At 37.3% G+C, this 22800-nt stretch overlaps 1 protein-coding gene and 1 non-coding gene across 2 annotated transcripts in view; both read left to right on the forward strand.

Annotated features, from left to right (window-relative positions):
* Positions 1 to 315: 315 nt before the first annotated feature.
* Positions 316 to 22800, forward strand: part of ANKRD30A (ankyrin repeat domain 30A) — a 215475-nt gene continuing 192990 nt past the window's right edge. Inside the window, exons 1-8 of the mRNA XM_078332937.1 lie at positions 316 to 705; positions 4181 to 4295; positions 4455 to 4628; positions 7249 to 7355; positions 9177 to 9314; positions 12938 to 13002; positions 15680 to 16570; positions 20276 to 20306. Of these exons, the coding sequence (XP_078189063.1) occupies positions 485 to 705; positions 4181 to 4295; positions 4455 to 4628; positions 7249 to 7355; positions 9177 to 9314; positions 12938 to 13002; positions 15680 to 16570; positions 20276 to 20306 (1742 nt within the window). The 5' untranslated portion in view covers positions 316 to 484. The remainder of the gene's footprint in view (positions 706 to 4180; positions 4296 to 4454; positions 4629 to 7248; positions 7356 to 9176; positions 9315 to 12937; positions 13003 to 15679; positions 16571 to 20275; positions 20307 to 22800) is intronic.
* LOC118143366 (U6 spliceosomal RNA) lies at positions 10545 to 10651 on the forward strand. The gene has a single exon (XR_004727593.2). It is a non-coding gene; the product is annotated as a U6 spliceosomal RNA (small nuclear RNA).

Consider the following 22800-nt stretch of genomic DNA (forward strand, 5'->3'; position numbering starts at 1 on the left):
GTGAGCCGAGATTGCGCCAATGCATTCCACCATGGGTGACAGAGACTCCGTCTCAAAAAAGAAAGAAAGAAAGAAAAAGAAAGAAGAAAGAAGAGAGAGAGAGAGAAAGAAAGAATAGAAAAAGGACAAGAAAAGAAAAAGAAACAATTCTAAGGTTCAAGAAATCTTCCCACCTCAGGCCTCCATAGTGCCCCAGGAAGTCAGGCAGCACGTCAGAGGCAGGTGCCACCTGCACGCGGTGCGGGGTGGAGCGCGGCCAGGGCGGTTTCCCGCCTTGCGCGTCTCCTTAGCCCGCTGAGCTGCGCATGCGCTCTTGTCTAACAGCTCTGCTCCTTGAAAGGACGGAGTGTCCAAGGTCTCGGCCAGACCACAGTTTTAGCTGGTGTTGAGTTTGGTGCGGGGACTGAAGAAGGACAAGGGCGAGGAGTTGGGGCTGGGGAAAGGCGAGCGGAGGCGGGGCTCTCACTAGTGGGTGGCCGCAACCATGGAGAGGCTCTCAGCAGCCTCTGTCAGGGGCACGTCAGATCTGCCTGGTCTGATTGCCCTCAGTCGACTGGTCTACACCAGAAACGAATCTTATGAGATGCACCGCAAGGATCTCAGGGAGATTCACGAAGCTGCCTGGAAGGGCAAAGACCAGAAGCTGCAGAAGATGATGGAGAAGAAGAAGACAATGGACCTGAACATGAGAGACGGGAGGAATAGGTACCAGGCCCCACCTGAGCCCGGGCTGCAGGAGGAGGTGGCGGCTGTGGGAGGATCGCCCCTTCAGAGTGCTGGGCTGGGGGACCTGGGGACGAGGGGAGCAGCTGGAGGAGTGGGGGACAGCGGTCCTGGGCCCTGTGGTCTGGGCCTTCGTCCAGGGCAGGGGTCCCCCAGGTCGGGGATGAGGGAGCCCTGCAGGGCGGAGGGCCCAGGCCACCTTAAAATCAGCCCCAAACTTTAGCTGCTTCCCCTTCACTCCCACTTCCTGTCACAGAGCTCTGTCTAGAGAATTTTTTTTTAATTCAGTTGTCACTTTATTGCAAGATGGTAAAATTAACTACAAATTTAAACTATAACCTTGGTAATCTTTAGTCGGGCAGCAAGTTTTTATAAAGGCAAACTGCTTATACAGAAGTGATCATGGAACAACTCAAATGCAGAGTAAGAAGGATCAGAAATATCTGACTGACCAGTAGAGATTTCGTTCTCTCACTATTTAAAACAAATATGTCATTTTTAGAAGAGGTAAATCTTAATGTCGGTAGACACCAATAAGGAAGATTTTGTGAAATAGACTAGTTACATTTACTCAGTCAACTGCTTCTAGTTGTCTCAATTGGGATAGATACATTTACATAACTGGCTGTGCTTGAGCCTTTTTTGCCAGCAGCTTTAGGTCAGTAATGCACTTGGCAATTGTCTCCTTTTTCTCCTGTGCAGAGATGCTCTGCACCAGGTGCTTCTCCACACAATTTATCATGTGCTCTTATTCCTTTTGATGCATCATGTTCTGCACAGATAGTCAAGGCAATTCTTTACTTCCTTATATGCTCTATGCAGCTGTTCCTGGTAAGTAACCTCCAAAGGCTATAGCAATGTTATTCCTCTGCACCTCAAAAAGGTAATGGCACTTCTGAACCTCTGAACCAGTGCCTGCTATGCCTTCTCCAAATCAACTACATCCTGGATTTTTTTTTTTAGAAAATTTTCTTTATTTTATTTTATTGTACTTTAAGCTCTGGGATACATGTGCTCATCCTGCAGGATTGTTGCATAGGTACACACATGCCATGGTGGTTTGCTGTCTCAGTCCCCCAGTTGCCTACATCAGGCATTTCTTCTGGTGTTATCCCTCCCCAACCACCCTGACCCCACTGTCCCTCCCCTCCCCTGGCCCCCACCTCCTAATCTACCCCAGTGTGAGATGTTCTCCTCCCTGTGCCCACGTGTTCTCATTGTTCATCATTTCCTATGAGTGAAAGCGTGATGTTTGGTTTTCTGTTCTTGTGTCAGTTTGCTGAGAATGATGGTTTCCAGATTCATCCATGTCCCTACAAAGGACATGAACTCATCGACTTTTATGGCTGCACTGGATTCCATAGTGTATATGTGCCACTTTTTCCTTGTCCAGTCTATCATTGATGGGCATTTGGGTTGGTTCCAGGTCTTTGCTGTTGTAAAGTGCACCACAAGGAACATACATGTACATGTGTCTTTAAAATAGAATGATTTATAGTCCTTTGGGTATATACCCAGTAATGGGATTGCTGGGTCAAATGGAATTTCTATTGCTAGATCCTTGAGGAATTGCTACACTCTCTTCCATAATGGTTGAACTAATTTACACTCCCACCAACAGTGTAAAAGTTTTCCTTTCTCTCCACATCCTCTCTAGCATCTGTCTCCAGATTTTTTAATGATAGCCATTCTAACTGGCATGAGATGGTATCTCAATGTGGTTTTGATTTGCATTTCTCTAATGACCAGTGATGATGAGCATTTTTTCATGTGTTTGTTGGCCACGTAAATGTCTTCTTCTGAAAAGTGTCTGTTCATATCCTTTGTCCACTTTTGAATGGGTTTATTTGTTTTTTCTTGTACATCTGCTGCAGTTCTTTGTATATTCTGGATCATAGGCCTTTGTCAGATGGGTGGTTTGCAAAAATTTTTTCCCGTTCTGTTGGTTGCCAGTTCACTCTAATGATTATTTTTTTTGCTGTGCAGAAACTCAAGTTTAATTAGATCCCATTTGTGTATTTTGGCTTTTGTTGCCATTGCTTTTGGTGTTTTAGTCATGAAGTCCTTGCCTATGCCTATGTCCTGAATGGTATTGCCTAGGTTTTCTTCAAGGGTTTTTATGGTGTTCTTACATTTAAATCTTTAATCCATCTGGAGTTAATTTTTGTATAAGGATGTGAGGAATGGGTTCTTTAAGATACTGAACTTCCCAACTGTATTTATCATTGTTTTAATCAATTTATCACATGTAAGCTGAATGCCTATTATGTAGAAGACACATTCTAATAACTTACAAGACCCTTTCACCCTTAAACATTTCATATTTACTTGCTCAGCCTGGGAAAAGTGAGAGATTTAAAACTGGAGTATTAAGACTGACCCTCAGTTGAAGCTTTTCCTCTCATTTTTCAAACAAAAACACTTCTGAAGTGAGAAACTGGTAGAAGATAACTATCAGCTGCGATTTTGGAAATTTATAACAGTTTTAAATAGTAATGTTAATCATTGAAAATACCTAATCTACAGGCACCCTATAAATATAAATATAAATTAACATACATTCTGTAAATCTAAATACAAAATAAAATGTGCCATAGTTACTCATTTGAATCCCAAGTGTTCTTTGGCTTGAAGTTTTAAAAATATCAAAGAAGTACTTTGTTTTAACAATTTGTTGTTTTTATTTCAACTCTGCTTTTGCATAGTATTCTTACAAGCTAAAATTTCTTTAAGTGTTAATCCCATGACTTGGACTTCCATAGTCTTGTTGTATATACCATATCCCACTTCATGGAAGGCATCGTGAATTGTGTGATGCATCCTTATTTTATGTACCAATAAAAGATTTTTTAAATTGCTATAATATATAGTTGTAACAAATAATGACTTATAAGTGGCATTTCAACTTCAGAGATGCTAAAATATGAGAAATTGTTCATCTTAGAAGCATTAAAATACAGTGTTACCTCCAACCTTTAAAACACACCACAAAGTAGGCATAATTGTACCATTTTACTTAAAATGTTGTCCTTGTTAAGTAGTAGTAATAATTACAACATGTGCTAGGAATTCAACATACTTTGCACAGATTCTCATTGAGGCATCAAAATTATGTCCTGTGAGATAACTGCTATATTCATCTTCACTTTATTGATGAGAAAATTGAGGCACAGAAAGGTTACATGATATCTAGTAAGTGAAAGACCTTAACATAATATCCAACCCCAAGTTGAAATGAATCCAAAGGCCAAGCTCTTTCTGTTCAAATAGGCCACTCTTTCATTAATGTAGTGAGGAATAAGAGCAAATGGAAGTGGTATTTTCTTCAGCAGAACATTGAATATTTGTTTTGAAGGCAGAGAAAGAGCATGATATTTAATGTTTACAATTATCTAAATAATTGTATGTTTTGAGACAGTGGACTAAAATTTCCTAAAAGGTTCTCTCACTCTCATAGGACTGCGCTACACTTGGCCTGTGCCTTCGGCCATGAGAAAGTGGTAACTTTACTGGTAGACAGAAAATGCCAGATTGACGTCTGTGACAAGGAACACAGGACACCTCTGATGAAGGTAAATAGTAGCCAGTGCTTTCAGCAGGAGATGGATTTGGTTTAAATAGAATAAAAAATGAATTTATCTCATTGAAATACAACTTGTTTGTGAACCCTGTGGAGTATTTATTTTGATTTCCAATAATTTATAATTTATTTCTTGCTTTAATACTGACAGGCTATACAATACCGGAAGGAGGGTTGTGCAAATATTCTGATAGATTCTGGTGCTGATATAACTATTGCTGATGTGAATGGCAACACGGCTCTCCACTGTGCCATTTATATTGAGAGTTTGTCAATGGTGGCAAAACTACTGTCCCATGGTGCAGACATCGAAGTGAAAAACAAGGTAGACATTAACCAATGTTATTTTCAAAATGTTTGAGATCCACTTGTTTTAACATGAACATATGTGTTTTGTCCCATGGTGCAGACATTGAAGTGAAAAACAAGGTAGACATTAACCAATGTTATTTTCAAAATGTTTGAGATCCACTTGTTTTAACATTAACATATGTGTTTTTATATTTAAAAGTTGAAATACTGCTTGAATGAAAATAGTTTGAACAAACTGAATTGTCTTTAATTTTACTATAAGTATAAATATTTTTGGCTGGGCACGGTGGCTCAAGCCTGTAATCCCAGCACTTTGGGAGGCCAAGGCGGGTGGATCATGAGGTTGAGAGATCGAGACCATCCTGGTCAACATGGTGAAACCCCGTCTCTACTAAAAATACAAAAAATTAGCTGGGCACGGTGGTGCGTGCCTGTAATCCCAGCTACTCAGGAGGCTGAGGCAGGAGAATTGCCTGAACCCAGGAGGTGGAGGTTGCGGTGAGCCGAGATTGCACCATTGCACTCCAGCCTGGGTAACAAGAGCGAAACTCCATCTCAAAAAAAAAAAAATATATATATATATATATATATTTTTTTTTTTACAAGAACTATTACAGAGTATGGCTTTTTGTGCATTTAACTATTTGAATTTGTTAACGGTAAATTTTTTCAAATATTCTTTCCCACCTAAGTTTTTTTTTCTTTCCAATTAGTGTAAAACTACAGAAAAGCAAATTTTGCCTGGATAAATTTTGTCAACATGTTAAATTTAGGAGAAGGGCAGAAATCTGAATTTCCTCTTAAAGGATAGAATCTGATGTCTCTTGAGCCCATATGACTGTTTGGTACTCTATGAAGAGGTTCTAGGTTTACCCAGAGCATGTTTTCCAGGTTGTTACTGTGCCCTGCTAGGTACATCACTTACTCAAGTTACCTCTTTTGCCTATGTAAATATCTCTTAGTTATCAATTTCTCTCTCATAGTATATCTTAGTAAAGATTTCAAGGTATTGAAGACAGTTGATAGGTATTTATAGTATACAGCTTATATTTTACTTTAATTCATTAATAATGGGATTGATTTCTAGAATTGAGGATTTTTTAAACAATGATTTTTCTTTACATAAACCATAAATAATCATCTTCTATTAGAACGACTTTAAGTCTTTTTAGATTAATCATGATTATATTTGAATAGGTTATGCATACTGCAGAAAATATTATATCTTTCTTCTCAGAATTGTTAGTTAAAATTCAAGTGATTTAGTGGCTTCTATATGTAGCCACTTCTATATGTAATGGCTAACATACGTAGGTAAGTTAGAACTTTCACTAATAAGCCATTTTAGTCATATTTCTGATATTTTGCCAAAAAATAAGTAGCAATTACAATAGAAACCAGAATAAAAATGGATTATTGCATTTAAGAAGTACATATGTGTTAGGATCCTAGGATTATTATTGTAATTGAGAATAAACTTTTATACTGAATTTCTAATACCTGAGATAAAATATTATTGTCTTGTAATAGGAGAAACCCCATGGACCATTTAAAAATAAGCAAGCAAAGTTCATTTGAAACTAATCTCTTTTAATTTGGAGCCCACTTCCTTATTGACCCATCTAGAGCAGGAGTGCCTGACATTGACACCTCAGATCCTGGGATCATTAATAGAAGAAAATCAAGCATGTTTGTATCACCTAGAGGAAACCTCAGTTTATCTTGGGAAGCTTTCAAAACTGTATCCCTGAAATTCTAATTTGTCAAATGTTAATGTCTGCCACAAAAATACATTGTCCAGTAAGGATTAGGCAAAGTTCAAGTCATTTTTTGAATAATGGACATTTAACTCACAGTTTTATAATATTTCTTGAACATAGGTAATGGGGAAATCTGTTGGGGTATAGTGCTTCTGGTAAGATAATTATTCTTTGGAATATAGTTTAAGAAACACTGCTCTACAAGTGATAATCTAGATTACTAATTTTTTTTTTTTTCGAAACGGAGTTTCGCTCTTGTTACCCAGTCTGGAGTGCAATGGCGCGATCTCGGCTCACCGCAACCTCTGCCTCCTGAGTTCAGGCAATTCTCTTGCCTCAGCCTCCTGAGTAGCTGGGATTACAGGCACAAGCCACTGTGCCCAGCTAATTTATTGTATTTTTAGTAGAGACGGGGTTTCACGGTGTTGACCAGGATGGTCTCGATCTGTTGAGCTCATGATCCACCCGCCTCGGCCTCCCAAAGTGCTGGGATTACAGGCTTGAGCCACCGCGCCCGGCCTAGATTACTAATTTAATAGAAAAAACTATTTACTACTACAACTTAGTGTTTAAGGCTATAGAGATAAAAGATACAGCCCTACACCCTCAAGAAACTCTTGGTTTAGATGGGAAACAAATCATTACAATATAATGATTTTTTGAGATATTCGGAGTTAATGCGGTGATGTAGAGGCTGAATGTTTCTGAGGGAAGGTGCAGTGGAAGGGAAAGCACAGAAAAGGGAGAAAGGGACTGCTGTTGATTTGCTTCCTATTTTATGTGTTTAAGTTCGTAGGATATTATATAAGGTATTCAGTTCAGCTGAGAAATGTGTAATTTCATAAATCATAAATTGTTTTTGATGTTTTACAGGCTACCCTCACACCACTTTTACTGGCCATAACTAAAAGAAATGTGCAAATTGTGGAATTTTTACTGTCAAAAAAAGCAAATGCAAATGCAGTTAATGAATATAAATGGTATAGTATTTTTTTTATTAGAAACACTTGAGTAGTGTTCTAGAGTGATAACAATCAAGTCAGAAATATTAAATTGTTAACATTTACTTAAAATTGATAGCTTAAGTGAAAAATACCAACACAAATTATCAGTTAGGAAGAAAAGTCTTATTTGGACTGGTCAATACAAAGAACAGGATACAGTAAGATTTATCTTCCCTTTTTATATTGACTGATTTGTAATCTAATATTTTTGGTTGCATTATCTTCTATTAGCTAAAGTGTTTTTATGTTAGTTTTAAGAAGTATGAACTTTTTTAGTTTATAATTCAATATTGAATGATTAACACATTTATAGTATTTTTCTAGCTTCTCTTTTTCATACACTTAAAAAATGCAATGTTTGCTGGGCATGGTAGCTCTTGCCTGTTATCCCAGCACTTTGGGAGGCCAAGGTGGGTGAATCACTTAAGGCAAGGAGTTTGAGACCAGCCTAGCCAACACGGTGAAAACCCATCTCTAGTAAAGATACAAAAGCTAGCTGGGCATGGTGGCACATGCTTGTAGTCCCAGCTACTCAGTAGGCTGAGGCATGAGAATCGCTGGAACCTGGGAGGCCAAGGTTGCAGTGAGCTGAGATTGTGCTACCTCATTCCAGCCAGGGAAACAGAGCGAGAGACTGTCTAAAAACAACAACAAGAACAAACAATAGTAGTCAAAAATAGGAGTTTCAAATCATTTTGTCTTTAGGATGACTATTGCTTTAAGTTCTTTTCTTTGAAGAATAGTTATGTTAGGTTATCCCTACATGACTATAAATTGCTGTCACCAGATACTGTGAATTTATTTTTATTTTTTTGTTCATAATGTATTTTTATTTTTCATTTGTATGGGTAGAAAGAATTCAGTTATTTTTAACTAGATTAACATTTTAGTTAATGAACATAAGTCATAGGTGAGTGATAAAGAAAAGGAGATAGGCTTTTGATTCACAAGAGAGTGGGTGTAATTTCTACCTTCCTCACTTGGTAGGTGTGACCTTGTAGACATTACTTAGTACCAAGTATGATTTTCTATATGGAAAGGAGAATATACTATGTCCTTTAAGAATGATTGTGTGGACACATGGACACAGGGAAGGGAGTACTACACATCAGGGTCTATTGGGGGGAATGGGGAGGGACAGTGCTGGGGGGAGCTAGGGAGGGATAGCCTGGGGAGAAATGCCAAATGTGGGTGAGGGGCAGGAAGGCAGCAAAACACACTGCCATGTGTGTACCTATGCAACCATTTTGCACCTTCTGCACATGTACCCCAAAACCTAAAATGCAATAAAAAAGAAAAAAAAAAGAATGATTGTGTGGAATTAACATAATAAATATCAACAGCATTTGATTCAGTGTTTCATACATTCTTATCAGCATCATTAACTAAACTTACCATTACTACTAAGATCATTATTCTCACTATTGTTTTAAGCCTTCAGATTGCTCTCACTTGTCTAACTTCTAGCTGATTCTGAAGTACAAAATATTATATCAGTCTAAGAAGAAATAGATAATTCTTCACTCAAATCTGTGCCTCTTTTAGATTAGTGAACAGAGCATATTTTCTTGCCCCTCAAAGGACTTTATGTTAGCCACTTCTAGTATGCCATTTCCCAGTGGGACATGAGTCTTTTTGCCCCTTCGTTTTAGTCTTGGTGGTGATTTACAAGGATAAATACTTGAGCACTCAAGCTCCTTACGTTTGTTTGTATTATGTAAATGGTTAATTCTACACTGACAGGCAAATATTAAAACAGTTCTGTTCCTAATAATGAAGTTATCTCTGTTATTTTAGCACAGCCCTCATACTTGCAGTATATCATAGATCATCAGAGATAGTCGGCATGCTTCTTCAGCAAAATGTTGACATCTATGCTGAAGATATGCGTGGATTGACTGCAGAACGTTATGCTGCTGCTTATGGATTTGATGAGTAAGTGTTTACATTTAAAGGCTATGTGAGCATTCATAGTTTGTTTCAGGTAATTTTTGAAAGACAGTGAGTTAGTTCACTTCATCAGCCAGAAAGTGGACAAAAAGCTAGGCTAGTTAAAAGGAGGAATGGGTCCAGGATTCTTTCTTTTAGGATTTTCCACAGCTTTATCCCTAGGGATCCTAATGCTGGCTGCCTGATTTGAAGTAAACCCTTATGCGGGGGATAAACATAGTGTCACAATTTTGATTTTTCTAATTAGTTATTTGGGTCTTGAAATGTCCAGTTTAGCAGAACACATGATAGTGCCCCCTGGGGGCTGTCTTTCATACCTTCACCCCTGAATTTTTTAAAAGAATTTAAGGGGTTTCCTAAGTCCAATGAAGACATTCCTTTTGTACATGTCAGAAGAACTTGGGGGAAATGGCCATTCTCTTCATTTTGTTGTTTCCATTGATTCTGTTGCTGCATTGTTGTCATTGAAACAGCTTCTGCAGTCTGGAAATGATTGACTTTTGTGACCAGGATGCCCTTACTAATACAGATCCCTCAGTCTTCATGGTGATCCATATATAGGCTTCAAAGTTATTACTTTTTATTTTAAGTTTACATACATATTCTCAGCCATTGTTTCCAAAGCACCAGCACCCTGCTCCAGCAGCTAGGACTTTTAGCTTTAGCCACACACATAGTGATCAAATTGACCCTTCTTCTCACACTCAAAACCTGATGTGAAACCCATATCTTAGCTTGGACTTGGCCTAGACCTTCATGGTAAGAATCCTTTGAGTGGTTTTTTTTCTAGTTGTGATAGTTTGAAACTGTAAGCCAGGTTGAAATATAGAAAGAAATTAGTGGTCCATTTAATTTTTGTTACCAGATCTATATCCTTGGCCCTTTGTATCCTGTGTAGCACCATTTTGTAGGTAGTGGAGGAAGGTCTCATCTTGTTCTGGAAGGTTCCATGTCATCTTTCCCCAGTTGTAGTGGGTTCCAACTTGTGGTTTTCCCCTCAAGTGATTCTCTTTTTCTGAAAGAAAAATCTCCCATGCTACTTGCATCTCTATCTCGAGTTTTTAAAATATTTTCAAATTCTGCATCACCATGAAGCCATTCAATAAATCTCAAGTAAGTTGGTTAGATTTAACCAACTTCATTGATTTAAATCTTCATAGATGTAACTTACTTCATCCATGACTGATCAGTCTTCACATACAAAATTAGGGATTTGTGCTGGCTTCACTGGTACATATACTAAAATTGAAACAATGTCGAGAAGATCAGCATGGTCCCTGCACGAGGATGACACACAAATCTGTGAAGTGTTGCATATTTCTTGCCGTCCCCAAAGGACATTTGACGACTTTCTAACTAGCTCCAAGGAAATGGTGTCAGTCAAAGCGCAGTGGGTGACGCCTAGTACTGCAGTGGTGATTTTCATACAAAAAAAATTATGTAAGGTGATCTATAAAATGACATATTGGTGAGTAATACATAGGAACTTCTATGCAATATGTTTTTAGTAGGCATCTCATAAATGAGAAACTACCAACTTGCATCTTCTTTGTGGAACTTACAAAAAATAAAGGTAGTGTTTTGTCTTCCACAGCAGCTGGAAATGAGCATAGTGACCAAGCATCATTCTAACAAAGATTTGTTGGTTCAGAGTTTAAGTAGGTAGAAAAAGAGTAGTACTAGTCCAAGCCAGTTGCTGACATATATTAGTTTTCTGCCCATGATGTGATTGATGAGCTCAGTAATATAGGAAAATTAGGTTATCCAATTAATGAATTAATATATTTATTAATAAATTTTATTACAAATTATAAAATAGCTTAGATGTCCTGAATTACAAGCTACAAAAAATAGAACATCTAATAATCAAAAGTAGGAATTAATACCAAAATTGCAATATTTTGATGTTATAAACTATGAAGACTCTCTTTTTAAAAAAATTCTTTTTTTGTAGAGACAGGGGTCTTCCTATGTTATCCAGGCTAGTATTGAAATTCTGGGCTCAAGGAATCCTCCTGTCCCAGCATCCCAAAGTGCTTGCATCACAGGCATGAGCCACTGCACCAGGCCAACACACTGGGTTTTACTGGGAATTTTAAAAGTTTCAGCAATAAAGTTCACGAACAAATTATTTTATTGCTTCACTACTTCTTTGAGCACTTTAAAACTGTTATCTTGTTAAATCTTTATAACAACCTAGCACAAAAAGACTCTAAAATTTTCATTTTTAGAAGACATTGAGCCTAAGAGAAGAAACTTGTTCAAGAAATAAATACCTGTTGGTTACTGCACTAGGAGCTATTCTGAGTTAAGGACATTTTCCATTATGCCAAGCTAACTCTAGTTAATTGACTAAATTATACTGCCCTCAATTCATGAGTACTTCATCTTTGTTTCTTCTTTTATTAGAAGCTTAATAAGTTCATAGACCTTACAAACCTAAAGTCTATGGAATAAGTAATGTTCTGACATTAGCCCTGATATTTTCTGAAATACTCTAAGAACTTAATAAATGTGGTAAATGTTTTTTAATATCAGTGTTTTGGTTCTGTAATATGTTTTAAATTCAGGTAGTGTGATGCCTTTAGCAAGGTCCATAAATGATTTTAATTGGTGCCTTTTAAGTCTCTGATTTTATAGATTCTTTCCCTCGTTTGTTGAAGAATTCTGGTTATTTTCCCTATGGAGTTTCCTACAGGCTGGACTTTGCTGATTATACTCATGGTGTCATTCAACATGTTTCCATGCCCTGTGTATTTCTTGTATACTTTTAAATCAATATATTAAAGAGATATTTGCGTGCCCATGTTTACTGCAGAACTATCCACAATAGACAAAGTATGGAATCAACCTAAGTGTCCATCAGTGGATGAATGGATTTTTTAAAATGTGGCACATATATAAAATGGAATACTATTCAGCCATAAAAAGAATAAGATCCTGGCCAGGCACAGTGGCTCATGCCTATAATCCCCAACTACTCGAGAGGCCAAGGCAGGAGAATTGCTTGACCCTGGGAGGCAAAAGTTGCAGTGAGCCAAGATTGTGCTATTGTCCTCCAGCCTGAAACACAGAGTGAGACTCTGTCTCAAAAACAAAACAAGAATAAAATCCTGTCCCTTGAAAAAACAGAGAAGGAGCTGAAAGTCATTATGTTAAGTAAGATAATCCAGTCAAAGAGCTAAACAGGTGGTTCTTATGGAGGTAGAGGGTAGAAAGATTATCAGAGGCTTGAAAGACTAGGGTGCAGGGGATGAAGAGAGGTTGGCTAATGGGTGAAAAAAAATACAGTTAGAAGGAATAAGTACTATTTTTGATATCACAACAAGGTGATTGTAGTTACCAATAATTTATTGTATATTTCAGAATAACTAGAAGAGAAGATTTGCAATGTTCCCAATGCAAAGAAGTGATAAATATTTGAGGTCATGGATATTCTAAATAACCTGATTTGATCATTACACATTGTATGCATGTATCAAAATGTCACATGTAGCCTATGAATATGTACAATTGTAACATAACAATAAAAAAATAAATAAAATTTTTGATTCTAAAAAAATCAGTGTTAAAATTGTAATTTTATGTATTATATTTTTTATACATAGAATTCTTGAACAACTTTTGGATTATAAACAAAAGACATCCAAATATCCTCAAAATAGCAATCCAGGTAAGACTTCTGATATTAAACTACTCTTTGTGGTACCACCATAAGATTATGGAAGTTTTGATAACAAAAGAGCAATTAAAAAAGAAATGTATAAATAGCATGTGTTTACATATATACATATGTATGTATGCATATATACATATATATAGCTTCGGTTTAACTTTTTAATTTATAATTCATAATTAGTTAAGAATATAGTTGTAGGTAGTTTATAATCTCAAAAAATATTATCTGAAAAAATATTTGTTTAATTATGGCCCTAAAATCCTATATAACACTTTTGTATAAATAAGTAAAAGGATTTATAAGTTCATATATTGTATGTTTCCTCAATTGTTATAACAACTTAGGCTTGTTATAAAATATATGACCATCAGTATGACTGATGAACTCAGTAATAGGGAATAATCAGGATATTCAATTTAATGAATTAAAATATTATAAATAAATTTTATTTCAAATTATAAAATAACTTCGATGCCCGGAATTACAAGCCACAAATAACAGAACTAATAATAATAAATAGTCAGAATTAACAACAGAAAACTATAACATTTGAATATTATAACTTATCTCCATAAACATGGATATCTATCTATCTATCTATTTATTTATTTATTTATTGTAAAGAAGGGTCTCCTTATGTTGCCCAGGAGTGTCTTAAACTTCTGAGCTCTATTTATCTTTTATAATAAATGGTTGCATCCAGTAAATGAGAATTAGTTACAGTTGAGTATTAAGAAACATGAGAGTTAGGGTGCTGATTCCTCACGCAGCTGAAAATCTGCTTTATAAGAAAATCTATTTATTTTGATTCCCCCAAAACTCTACTAATAGTCTATTGTTGACCTGGAGCCTCACTGAAAGCATAAACAGTCAATTAACACATAGTTCATATTTTATATGTACTATATACTGTATTCTTACAATAAAGTGAGCTGGAGAAAATAAAGAGGAAAAATATATTCATTATTTACTAAGTGGAAGTGAATTATTATACATAAAGCTGTTCATTCTCATTGCCTTCATGTTGAGCAGGCTGATAAGGATGGGGCATAGGAGAGATTTGTCTTGCTACCTTATAGTGGCCAAGAACAAGAAAAATCTGCCTATTGCTGGGCTCCTACAGTGAAAGGTCAACTGTGTGGCATAGTGACTTGTGTCACTAAAAAAGTAACTATCTTTAGAATTTGGAACTCAATAATACTCTTCTGGCACCATAAACAAATGTCAAAAAGAATTACAAAACTTAGGGTGCATCAGTTTTGTAAGTGGAAGTGAATTATTTTTTTTTTTGGAAGTGAATTATTATACATAAAGCTCTTCATTCTCATTGCCTTCATGTTGAGCAGACAAATATTTGAAAAATAATCTCCTACTACTGGATGCAGAAGTCAGAAAGGCAATTCTTTTTTTGTGAAGTGCAGGTTATGTTACATAGTCTTGTACCAACAAGGTCTCACTATTATCAACTTCATTCCCTCTAGCTTGAAACCAAATCATATATATTTACTTCATTAGAACAAGATGAGTTGTTTTATCTGCTGGATGATTAGTGTGTTAATAGTAATTTTGTTACAACAAGATACTCTGTTCCTACTAGTCAAAATATGATCATTATAAATATTCAAATAGATAACTCTAGGCTCAACAAATTATAACAAGAGTACACAAAATTTTACAATATCAAAAATACTACTGTGATACCTAAATGTGACACAATGCATTGTACAATATGATCTGTATGATCACATCTTTAATTTATTATATCGAAGGACTTTTATAAGTTAGGTTTTGCAAGTTACAGGAGACAAAGATGGAATACAAATAATTTAGGTCTTAAGGTGCTCATAATGAAGTGGAGCTGTCCCTATTGAATTTATGCATTTTTACTAGAATTTCCAAAAAACGCTTTTTATCCGTTTATTCACTTGTTCACTTAACAAATAGCTGTCAGGTATCTTTAAGGTACTAAGCGTCTTCCTTGTTATTATCATTGTCATCTTTCTAATTATTTACTATTTTATTAAGGTACTAAACATTTTTCTTTCTATTATCACCTTTAAAAAATTATTTACTATTTTATTTAGTGCTTACTTTGTGCCAGAATCCCTTTGGGAGGTTATAATTATCATTTATGTCGTTACCATATTCATTGTGTCAGACATTTTATAAGCAAGGTGAAGAATTAAAGCTTTAAAAAGTTTGGTAGTGTCAAGGCGCAATGGCTCACTCCTGTAATCCTAGCACTTTGGGAGGTCAAGGCTGATGGATTGCTAGAGCTTAGGAATTTGTGACCACCCTGACTAACATGGTGAAACCCCATCTCTACTAAATACGAAAAATTAGCCAGACGTGGGGTGCGACTGTAATCCCAGCTACTTGGGAGGCTGAGGTAAGAGAATTGCTTGAACCCGGGAGGCGGAGGTTGCCGTGAGCTGAATTCACGCCACTGCACTCCAGCCTGGGCAACAGAGTGAGACTCTGTCTCAAAAAACAACAACAACAAAAAAAAAAAAAAAAAAAAAAAAGAAAGAAAGAAAGAAAAGAAAGGAGAACAGTTAGGTAGTAGGTAGTATTTAAGGAAAGCATGCAGAACGAGAAGTTGGCCAGGTAAAGAGTCAAAAGGATAATATTTAGAGGAAGGAAAAAATTAACCAGATTGTGTGTTTGGCAGAAGGAACACCTGAAGAAACGCCTGACGCGGACACACGCTTGGCGGAGGGCACGCTTGACGAGGTTGCAGGCTTGGCGGAGGGCACGCTTGACAAGGTTGCAGGCTTGGCGGAGGGCACGCCTGACGCGGATGCACGCTTGGCGGAGGGCACGCCTGACGCGGATGCACGCTTGGCGGAGGGCACGCCTGACGCGGATGCACGCTTGGCGGAGGGCACGCCTGACGCGGATGCACGCTTGGCGGAGGGCACGCCTGACGCGGATGCACGCTTGGCGGAGGGCACGCCTGACGCGGATGCACGCTTGGCGGAGGGCACGCCTGACGCGGATGCACGCTTGGCGGAGGGCACGCCTGACGCGGATGCACGCTTGGCGGAGGGCACGCCTGACGCGGATGCACGCTTGGCGGAGGGCACGCCTGACGCGGATGCACGCTTGGCGGAGGGCACGCTTGACATGGTTGCAGGCTTGGCGGAGGGAACGCTTGACGAGGCTGCACGCTTGGCGGAGGCCACGCCTGATGAGGATGCACACTTGGTGGAAAGAACATCTGAAGAGGTTAAATGCTTGGTGGAAAGAACACCTGAGAAGGCTGCACCCCTGGTGGAAGGATCATCTGACAAAATTCGGTATTTGAGGAATGCGACATCTGGAAGGATTGAACAGTCAGCAGAGGAAACACCTATGAAGCCTGCAAAAGAAACATCTGCGAAATTTGCGTGGACAGCACAAGGAAAACCTACGCAGATCACATGGGTGGAAGAAAAACAACCTGAAAAGACTAAATGCCTGGCAAGTGTAACATCTTATAAAACTGAAGTTGTGGAAACAGGAATATCTGAGATGAGCGAACGTTCCACAGAAGAAACATCTACAAAAGCCAGTACAAATGGTAAGATGCTTGAGTGAACTTTGTAGGGTTTATTGGCACTTCAGGTTCCCTAGTGGAAATAGTGTGATATGGGAGTAGTTGGGAATGACTTGACTATCTAGATAAGCAAGCTTAGACAACGCTTTTTAATAGTACAGAAATGAGTAGATCTTATTCTGTAGAACCTGGAAAAATTCTCAGAATACTTCTAGCTCTAAACACTAGACGAACTAACAATGGCTGAAAGCATAGGAACCGAATTTGTTTTGGTGGTACAGGGATATCTTAGTATCCCACTCCCCTCCCCACTGCCCTATTTGTTCTCCTTTCATGGCTGGCTAATTAGCAATAGCTACAATCAACATGCTTTCTCAAGGTAATATCTGAAGGCTGGAAGTGCTGCTTTTGTTCACATGCATCTTTTAAATAGGAAGAAAACTTGGAATCTTGTGGTAATCTTCCTGTAACATTTCATTGCCTGGATTATACCACATGCTCATTTGTAAACCAGTCACTAGGAAAGCATATGTAATTACTGTGATTAGCTTACAATAATGATTTCTTTTTTTTTTGGAGATGGGATGGGGCAATGGAATGATAAATATCTAAATAAACTTATGTTTCTGCAGCAAGAAAGAATAAATAGTGGCTATGCATACAAAGCCAGAAACATTTTCTGCAGGCATTCATTGGAAAAGTTTGAGCAGGGGAGTCACAAGATTAGATTTGAGTATCAGGGCATTTTAGTCATGGTATAAAGCAGAAATTGGCAAACTTTTCCTGTAAAGGGCCAGATAGGAAATATGTTAGACCATGAGGTCTCTATCACAGCTGTTCAACTCTGCCATTGTAAGGTGAAAGAAGTCATATAGGCATGATTATACTCTAATAAAACTTTGTAAGTAAAACGATTTGGTAAGTTGAATTTAGTCTGTGGCCTATGGTTTGCTGGCCGTTCATGTAGAAGATAATTGTAGGGTAATCACATAATAAGATTTAAAGGCAAAGGAAGCTTTTTTATAGTAGTTCATGCTATAGTCTTTTTTGTCACCAGTGTGGCCTAGTATCAATCTATTATGAAAGTTTGACCCATCAGGCAAAAATGAATCAAGTTCGGAAGCTCAATTGATATATTTAAACATGTAGGTCTTTCTATACCATTATTTTATTTTTATTTGTTTTACTGAATATTTTTAACTTAAAAAATAACAATAGTGATTGGTACAGTTTCTTTTTCCCTGTGAAAGCCATAAGTTAAGGGGTCATGTTTAGCTAGGAAACACACACAAATAAGTGCATTTACCCTTATCCATGGGAGGTATTTTCTAAGACACCAGTGAATGTCTGAAACTGTGGATAGTATTGAACCCTATATATGCATTTTTTCTATATGTGAATATTTATGACAAAGTTTAATTTATAAATTAGGCACAGTAAGAGATTAATAATAACCCATCATAAAATAAAACAATAAAAATATATTGTAATCTAAGTTAGGTGAATGTGGTCTCTCAAACTGTTCTGTTTTTCTCCCCTTTTTCTTTTGTGTGTTGATTGTGAGATGATATAATTCCTATATGATGAGATTAAGTCAGGTGAATGAGGTAGGTGTTGTCATGTGGTGTTAGGCTACTATTAATTTCTAGATATCTGACTACACATCTGAAGGAGGATCATCTGCTTCATGTGGCCCTGGATCATTGAGTCATGAAAACGTTGATGGTTGAGATTCAGGAACAGACAGTTTCGATGACTAATGGGCAGAGAGTGTATACAAAGGGATGATATGTGACCTGGGTGAGACGGAACAAGATGTCTTAATATTTTATCATACTCCTTAGAATGACACATTATTTAGAACGTATGACTGGTATATTTCTGGAATTCCCCATCTAATATTTTTGTACTATGGTTGACCTAAGTAACTGATATCACAGAAATCAAAACCATGGATATTATATTGTGAAATATATGTTTGGTCTTCAACACTGTTTTCTGCCATACAACTCATAAAATGTTTAAAATCTCCAAAATGGTGTCTTTCTATGCTAATAATTGAATGAGAGCTGGTAGTCCTTAGCTTCAGGATAGGAGTTTGTCACAAATAAAAGAACAAGGCATGATTACAGTATTGAGACTTTCAGACCCACCCCTCAGCCTCCTAGGAGGTGAGTAGAGCTGAAGGTTAGGTCAATTACCAATGGCCACAGATTTATTCATTCATGCCTATTTAATAAAGCTTTCTTAAGAACCCAGAAGGACTGGGGTCAGAAACCTTCTAGATAGCTGAATATATGGAAGTGTTTGGAGGCTGAAGTGCCCTGGGAGGGCATGGAAGCCCAATATTGCTTCTCCCATAGCTTGCCATATGCATCTCTTCACCTGTCTCCTTTGTGATATCCTTTTATAATAAACTGGTTTATTATATAAACTGGTGTTTCCTTTAGTCTTTGGGGCACTCTAGCATATTGCTCAAGCCCAAAGAGGAAGTCACGGAAACCCCAACTTGAAACAAGATGGTTAGAAGTTTTAGAGACCCAGATTTGCAACAGGTGTGGGAGGGCAGTCTTGTGAGACTGAGACCTGAGCCTTGGGATCTGACACTATTTCTAGATAGATAGTGCTGGAATTGAATCGAGGACAACCAGCTGGTATATGCTACAGAAATGATTGCTTACTTGTTGGTGGAGAAAATCCTCCACACACTTGGTTGCAGAAGTCTTCTGTTTTGATGATTGTTGTGGTGTAAGAGCAAAGGGAAATCATGTTGTGTGTGTTTCTTTCTACCCACAGAGCAGATAAAAAGTGACTACTTTATACTCTGTTCTAACTGCTCTTAGTTCATTTCTCTAGAAATTATACTTTCTAAGGTTGACACTATCCACTTATTCTGATAATGATACAATTTTCTGTCAGCCGTAAATGGTTCTGTTTGGATTATGACTATTGTACACTGTAGTTCACTTGTAGATATTAAATTGTGATAAAGTCTATCCTTCCTTGCATGTGAGAACTACTAAGGAGGGGAAATAATAGTTCTCAGTTCATTAGTTGCCTACCAATAGTATATTTAATAATTTTACTATAGTCTCAATGTATGGTCCCAAAGGAATGCTTTGTCACAAATCATCAAATCATCTGAGTCTTGGTAATAAAGTCTCAGAGTATTATGCTTCTATTTTTTATTTTTTGTGATGGAGTCTCCCTTTGTTGCTCAGGCTGGAGTGCAGTGGTGCATTCTCAGCTCACTGTCACCTCTACCTCCCGGGTTCAAAGGATTTTCCTGCCTTAGGCTCCTAAGTAGGTGGTATTACAGGCACACACCATCACACCTGCCTAATTTTCTTCCGTATTTTTAGTAGAGATAGGGTTTCATCATATTGGTCAGGCTGGTCTTGAACTCCTGACATCATGATCTGCCTGCTTCAGCCTCCCAAAGTGCTGGAATTACAGATGTGAGCCACCACACCCAGTCAGTATTATGCTTTTTTAAAGAAGACCAGAAGCATGCATGAAAGTGTGCATGATTCTTTTAGATTAAGTTGAAATCTTGCTGTGTGTCCCAGGATGCTCTCAGACATCTAGTTCCCAAAAGCAATCCTCCTGCCTCACATTCCCAAGTAGCTGGGATTACAGGCATGTGCCATCATGCCCTCTGATATTTTTAATATTCTGTATATTTTGTATATATTTGTTGATTTAATGTATTTTCCTTTTTTTAAATAGGGAATGTGAGCTCTGTAAAGTCTATATTCAGGTAAGATTTTACAGTTTTTTAAAACTTGTGTGTTAACTAAAAACCTAAAGAAAAGAAACCACTATCTGCTGAGTATTCTACTCTGGGCTAGACAATATATTATGTGCTTAACATTTTTTCATCTCATATAGTCGTCACACAGCTTTGCAAAGTATCTGTGCTACTATCACCTACTTTATATTAATCAGGCAACTGTGGTTCAGAGAGGTTGATTAATTGGCCTATGATTTCATAGATTAAAGGTAGCTGACCCTTGAGTTTGCCATTGCTCCCAAATCCCTCTTTTGGCACTCAGCATAGTTTGGCAGAATCTGTGAATCAGTAGAATCAAGGTACAGGTACAGATGGGATCAATTCACAAAGTCAGATTTTGTTATATGTTAACTTTTTTTAGAGTTTTCCTTTAGAATACTGGTTAATCCAAGAGTTTGTTCTAATGTGTGTGACAGATGAGCTGGTAACCAGTACCTTGTTTTTACCATGAAAGTTTTTAGAGCAGATCTTACCTAGCTGTGGCCACAAGACGTAGGTTTTTATTTCATAAGCAAGACCAGGTAAATTTTACCTGTTAGCGGAGATTATGTACACATATCTTAATGTTGTTCAAGACATAGGTTTTTGTTTCATAAGCAAGACCAGGTAAATCCTGGTCTATTTTGCCTGTTAGCAGAGATTATCTACATATATCTAAATGTTGTTAAGTATTTTTAAAGGTTTTTTTTTTAAACAGATTTCTTTATTTACAGACTTCCCAGTTTAGTTTTTCTTGAAGGCAGTACACTGCCTAGTTGCATGCATTCTTAATTTTTTTCTAGAATTTTTGTTCTTCCACCATGGCTTTTAAAAGTCTTTTCCTGATTACTTTCTTCTCTGATTTCCTTGGTGTTCTTTTCTTCTATTATTTTATTCCTTTCTGCCAGCCCCATATTTCTATAGCTAAAACGAAAAGCACATGGAAACTTAGGGTTGTAAGGACTCTTGGAGAATAATCAAAGTACATTCATATTTCGACCTATATTTAATATCCTGGAAGAATCGTTGTTCAGGTGGAGAATCTTAAACTCAAAGTAACTTATTTAAATATAAGAGGTAGCAGAAGTAACATTTGAACTCATTTCAAAGCTCATTATTCTGGTTTCTGTATCATCATGTAAGTGAGTGTTTGAATAATAGAAAGGAATAGGGAATGGGGCTAATTAAACCAATGGAAAAGGATAAGAATGGAATTAGCTGGAGAACCCAGTAGAAGTAGGTAAGAACGGAATTATCAGGGAAACGCTAAGTTTGAAGAGAAACAATCTCAGCGTTGGTAGGAGTAAGCATTTTACCAAAAAGATCAGAATATCGGCCTTCTGACAAGTTTGATGAAGACAAATTAGAGGAACAAAAACACAAAAGACATTGGGAGTTATCTGGAAAGGCATATTAAAATAGGTTTCAAAGTCCTGAATAGGTCACTGCATTTTTGTTTGTTTAATTAGAGGAATGAACAAACTTCAAGCTTTCTATTGAAAGAATTTCTTAAAAATGAGCTACTGGGAAAAGTCTCTATGAGCATATAGAAATGTTCTATTATGTTCTTTCACCCCAAATTTCACAGGAGTGGCTTAGAACACCTTGAGTGCTAGGAGACTGAAGTTTGCTGAATTACATAGATCTGTGCCCCAGGACAGGTGTCCCCTATCCTTTGCCTCACTTTTTCCAAGTGTCTGATGACCTACCCATGTACATGTAAAGCAGGGGTAAGATTGGCTGGCAAATAAGTCATGGAACTTCAGTTGGGTTTTTGGTAACATGCTTATGTTGGAAGTGAATGCCTGACTGAGTCTCCATTTAGGTGATTTTCAGAAACACGTAAATGCAGAGCTTCTAGGTTGTTGATTGGAGTTTAACTTTTCAGTAATCTGCTTTGATGAGCTGAATGTTTAAAGGTTGGAGACTGCTATGAAGCCCTGCAGAAGATAGATCTGGAAGTGGGTGACACTTGCAGTATATGTAGTATTTCCCAATTCCAGGTTTTTCTCTCTGTATATATATAGTACTTAGAGAAATTCAACCACCAGGACTCAGTTTTCCTAGCAGTCTCTCTACTTGGGTATGAATATTTTTAAGGCTTTGCTAGTTTATGTAGACATGAACAAGGAAGGACCAGTATAGAATAAGAAATCAAATTTTATTATTTTTAGTTTCAGTTTTTATTAAGAAAAATACTCCCAATAACAAATATACATTTGCGTTTTGACATTTGTAAGTTCAGCCTTTCAACATTTCAAATATTTCAGGGCATTCTCTGTAGTGTTTTAGGGTGAAGGGAAGCAACAGGGACTTCGTAAGTGGTTTTTATGCTGAGAGACAAAGAATGTCATTTTCCAGTGACACAGATTAGTCTTTGAATCAGGGATAGACAATGGACAAGGGACAAGGGACAAGGGACAAGGAAACTGTATCTTTCTACCTCATTTTAGGTTATCAAGTTTGTTCCAGCTTAGATAGC

Source organism: Callithrix jacchus, chromosome 7 (genome assembly GCF_049354715.1).
Source record: "Callithrix jacchus isolate 240 chromosome 7, calJac240_pri, whole genome shotgun sequence".
Taxonomy (NCBI): Eukaryota; Metazoa; Chordata; class Mammalia; order Primates; family Cebidae; genus Callithrix; species Callithrix jacchus.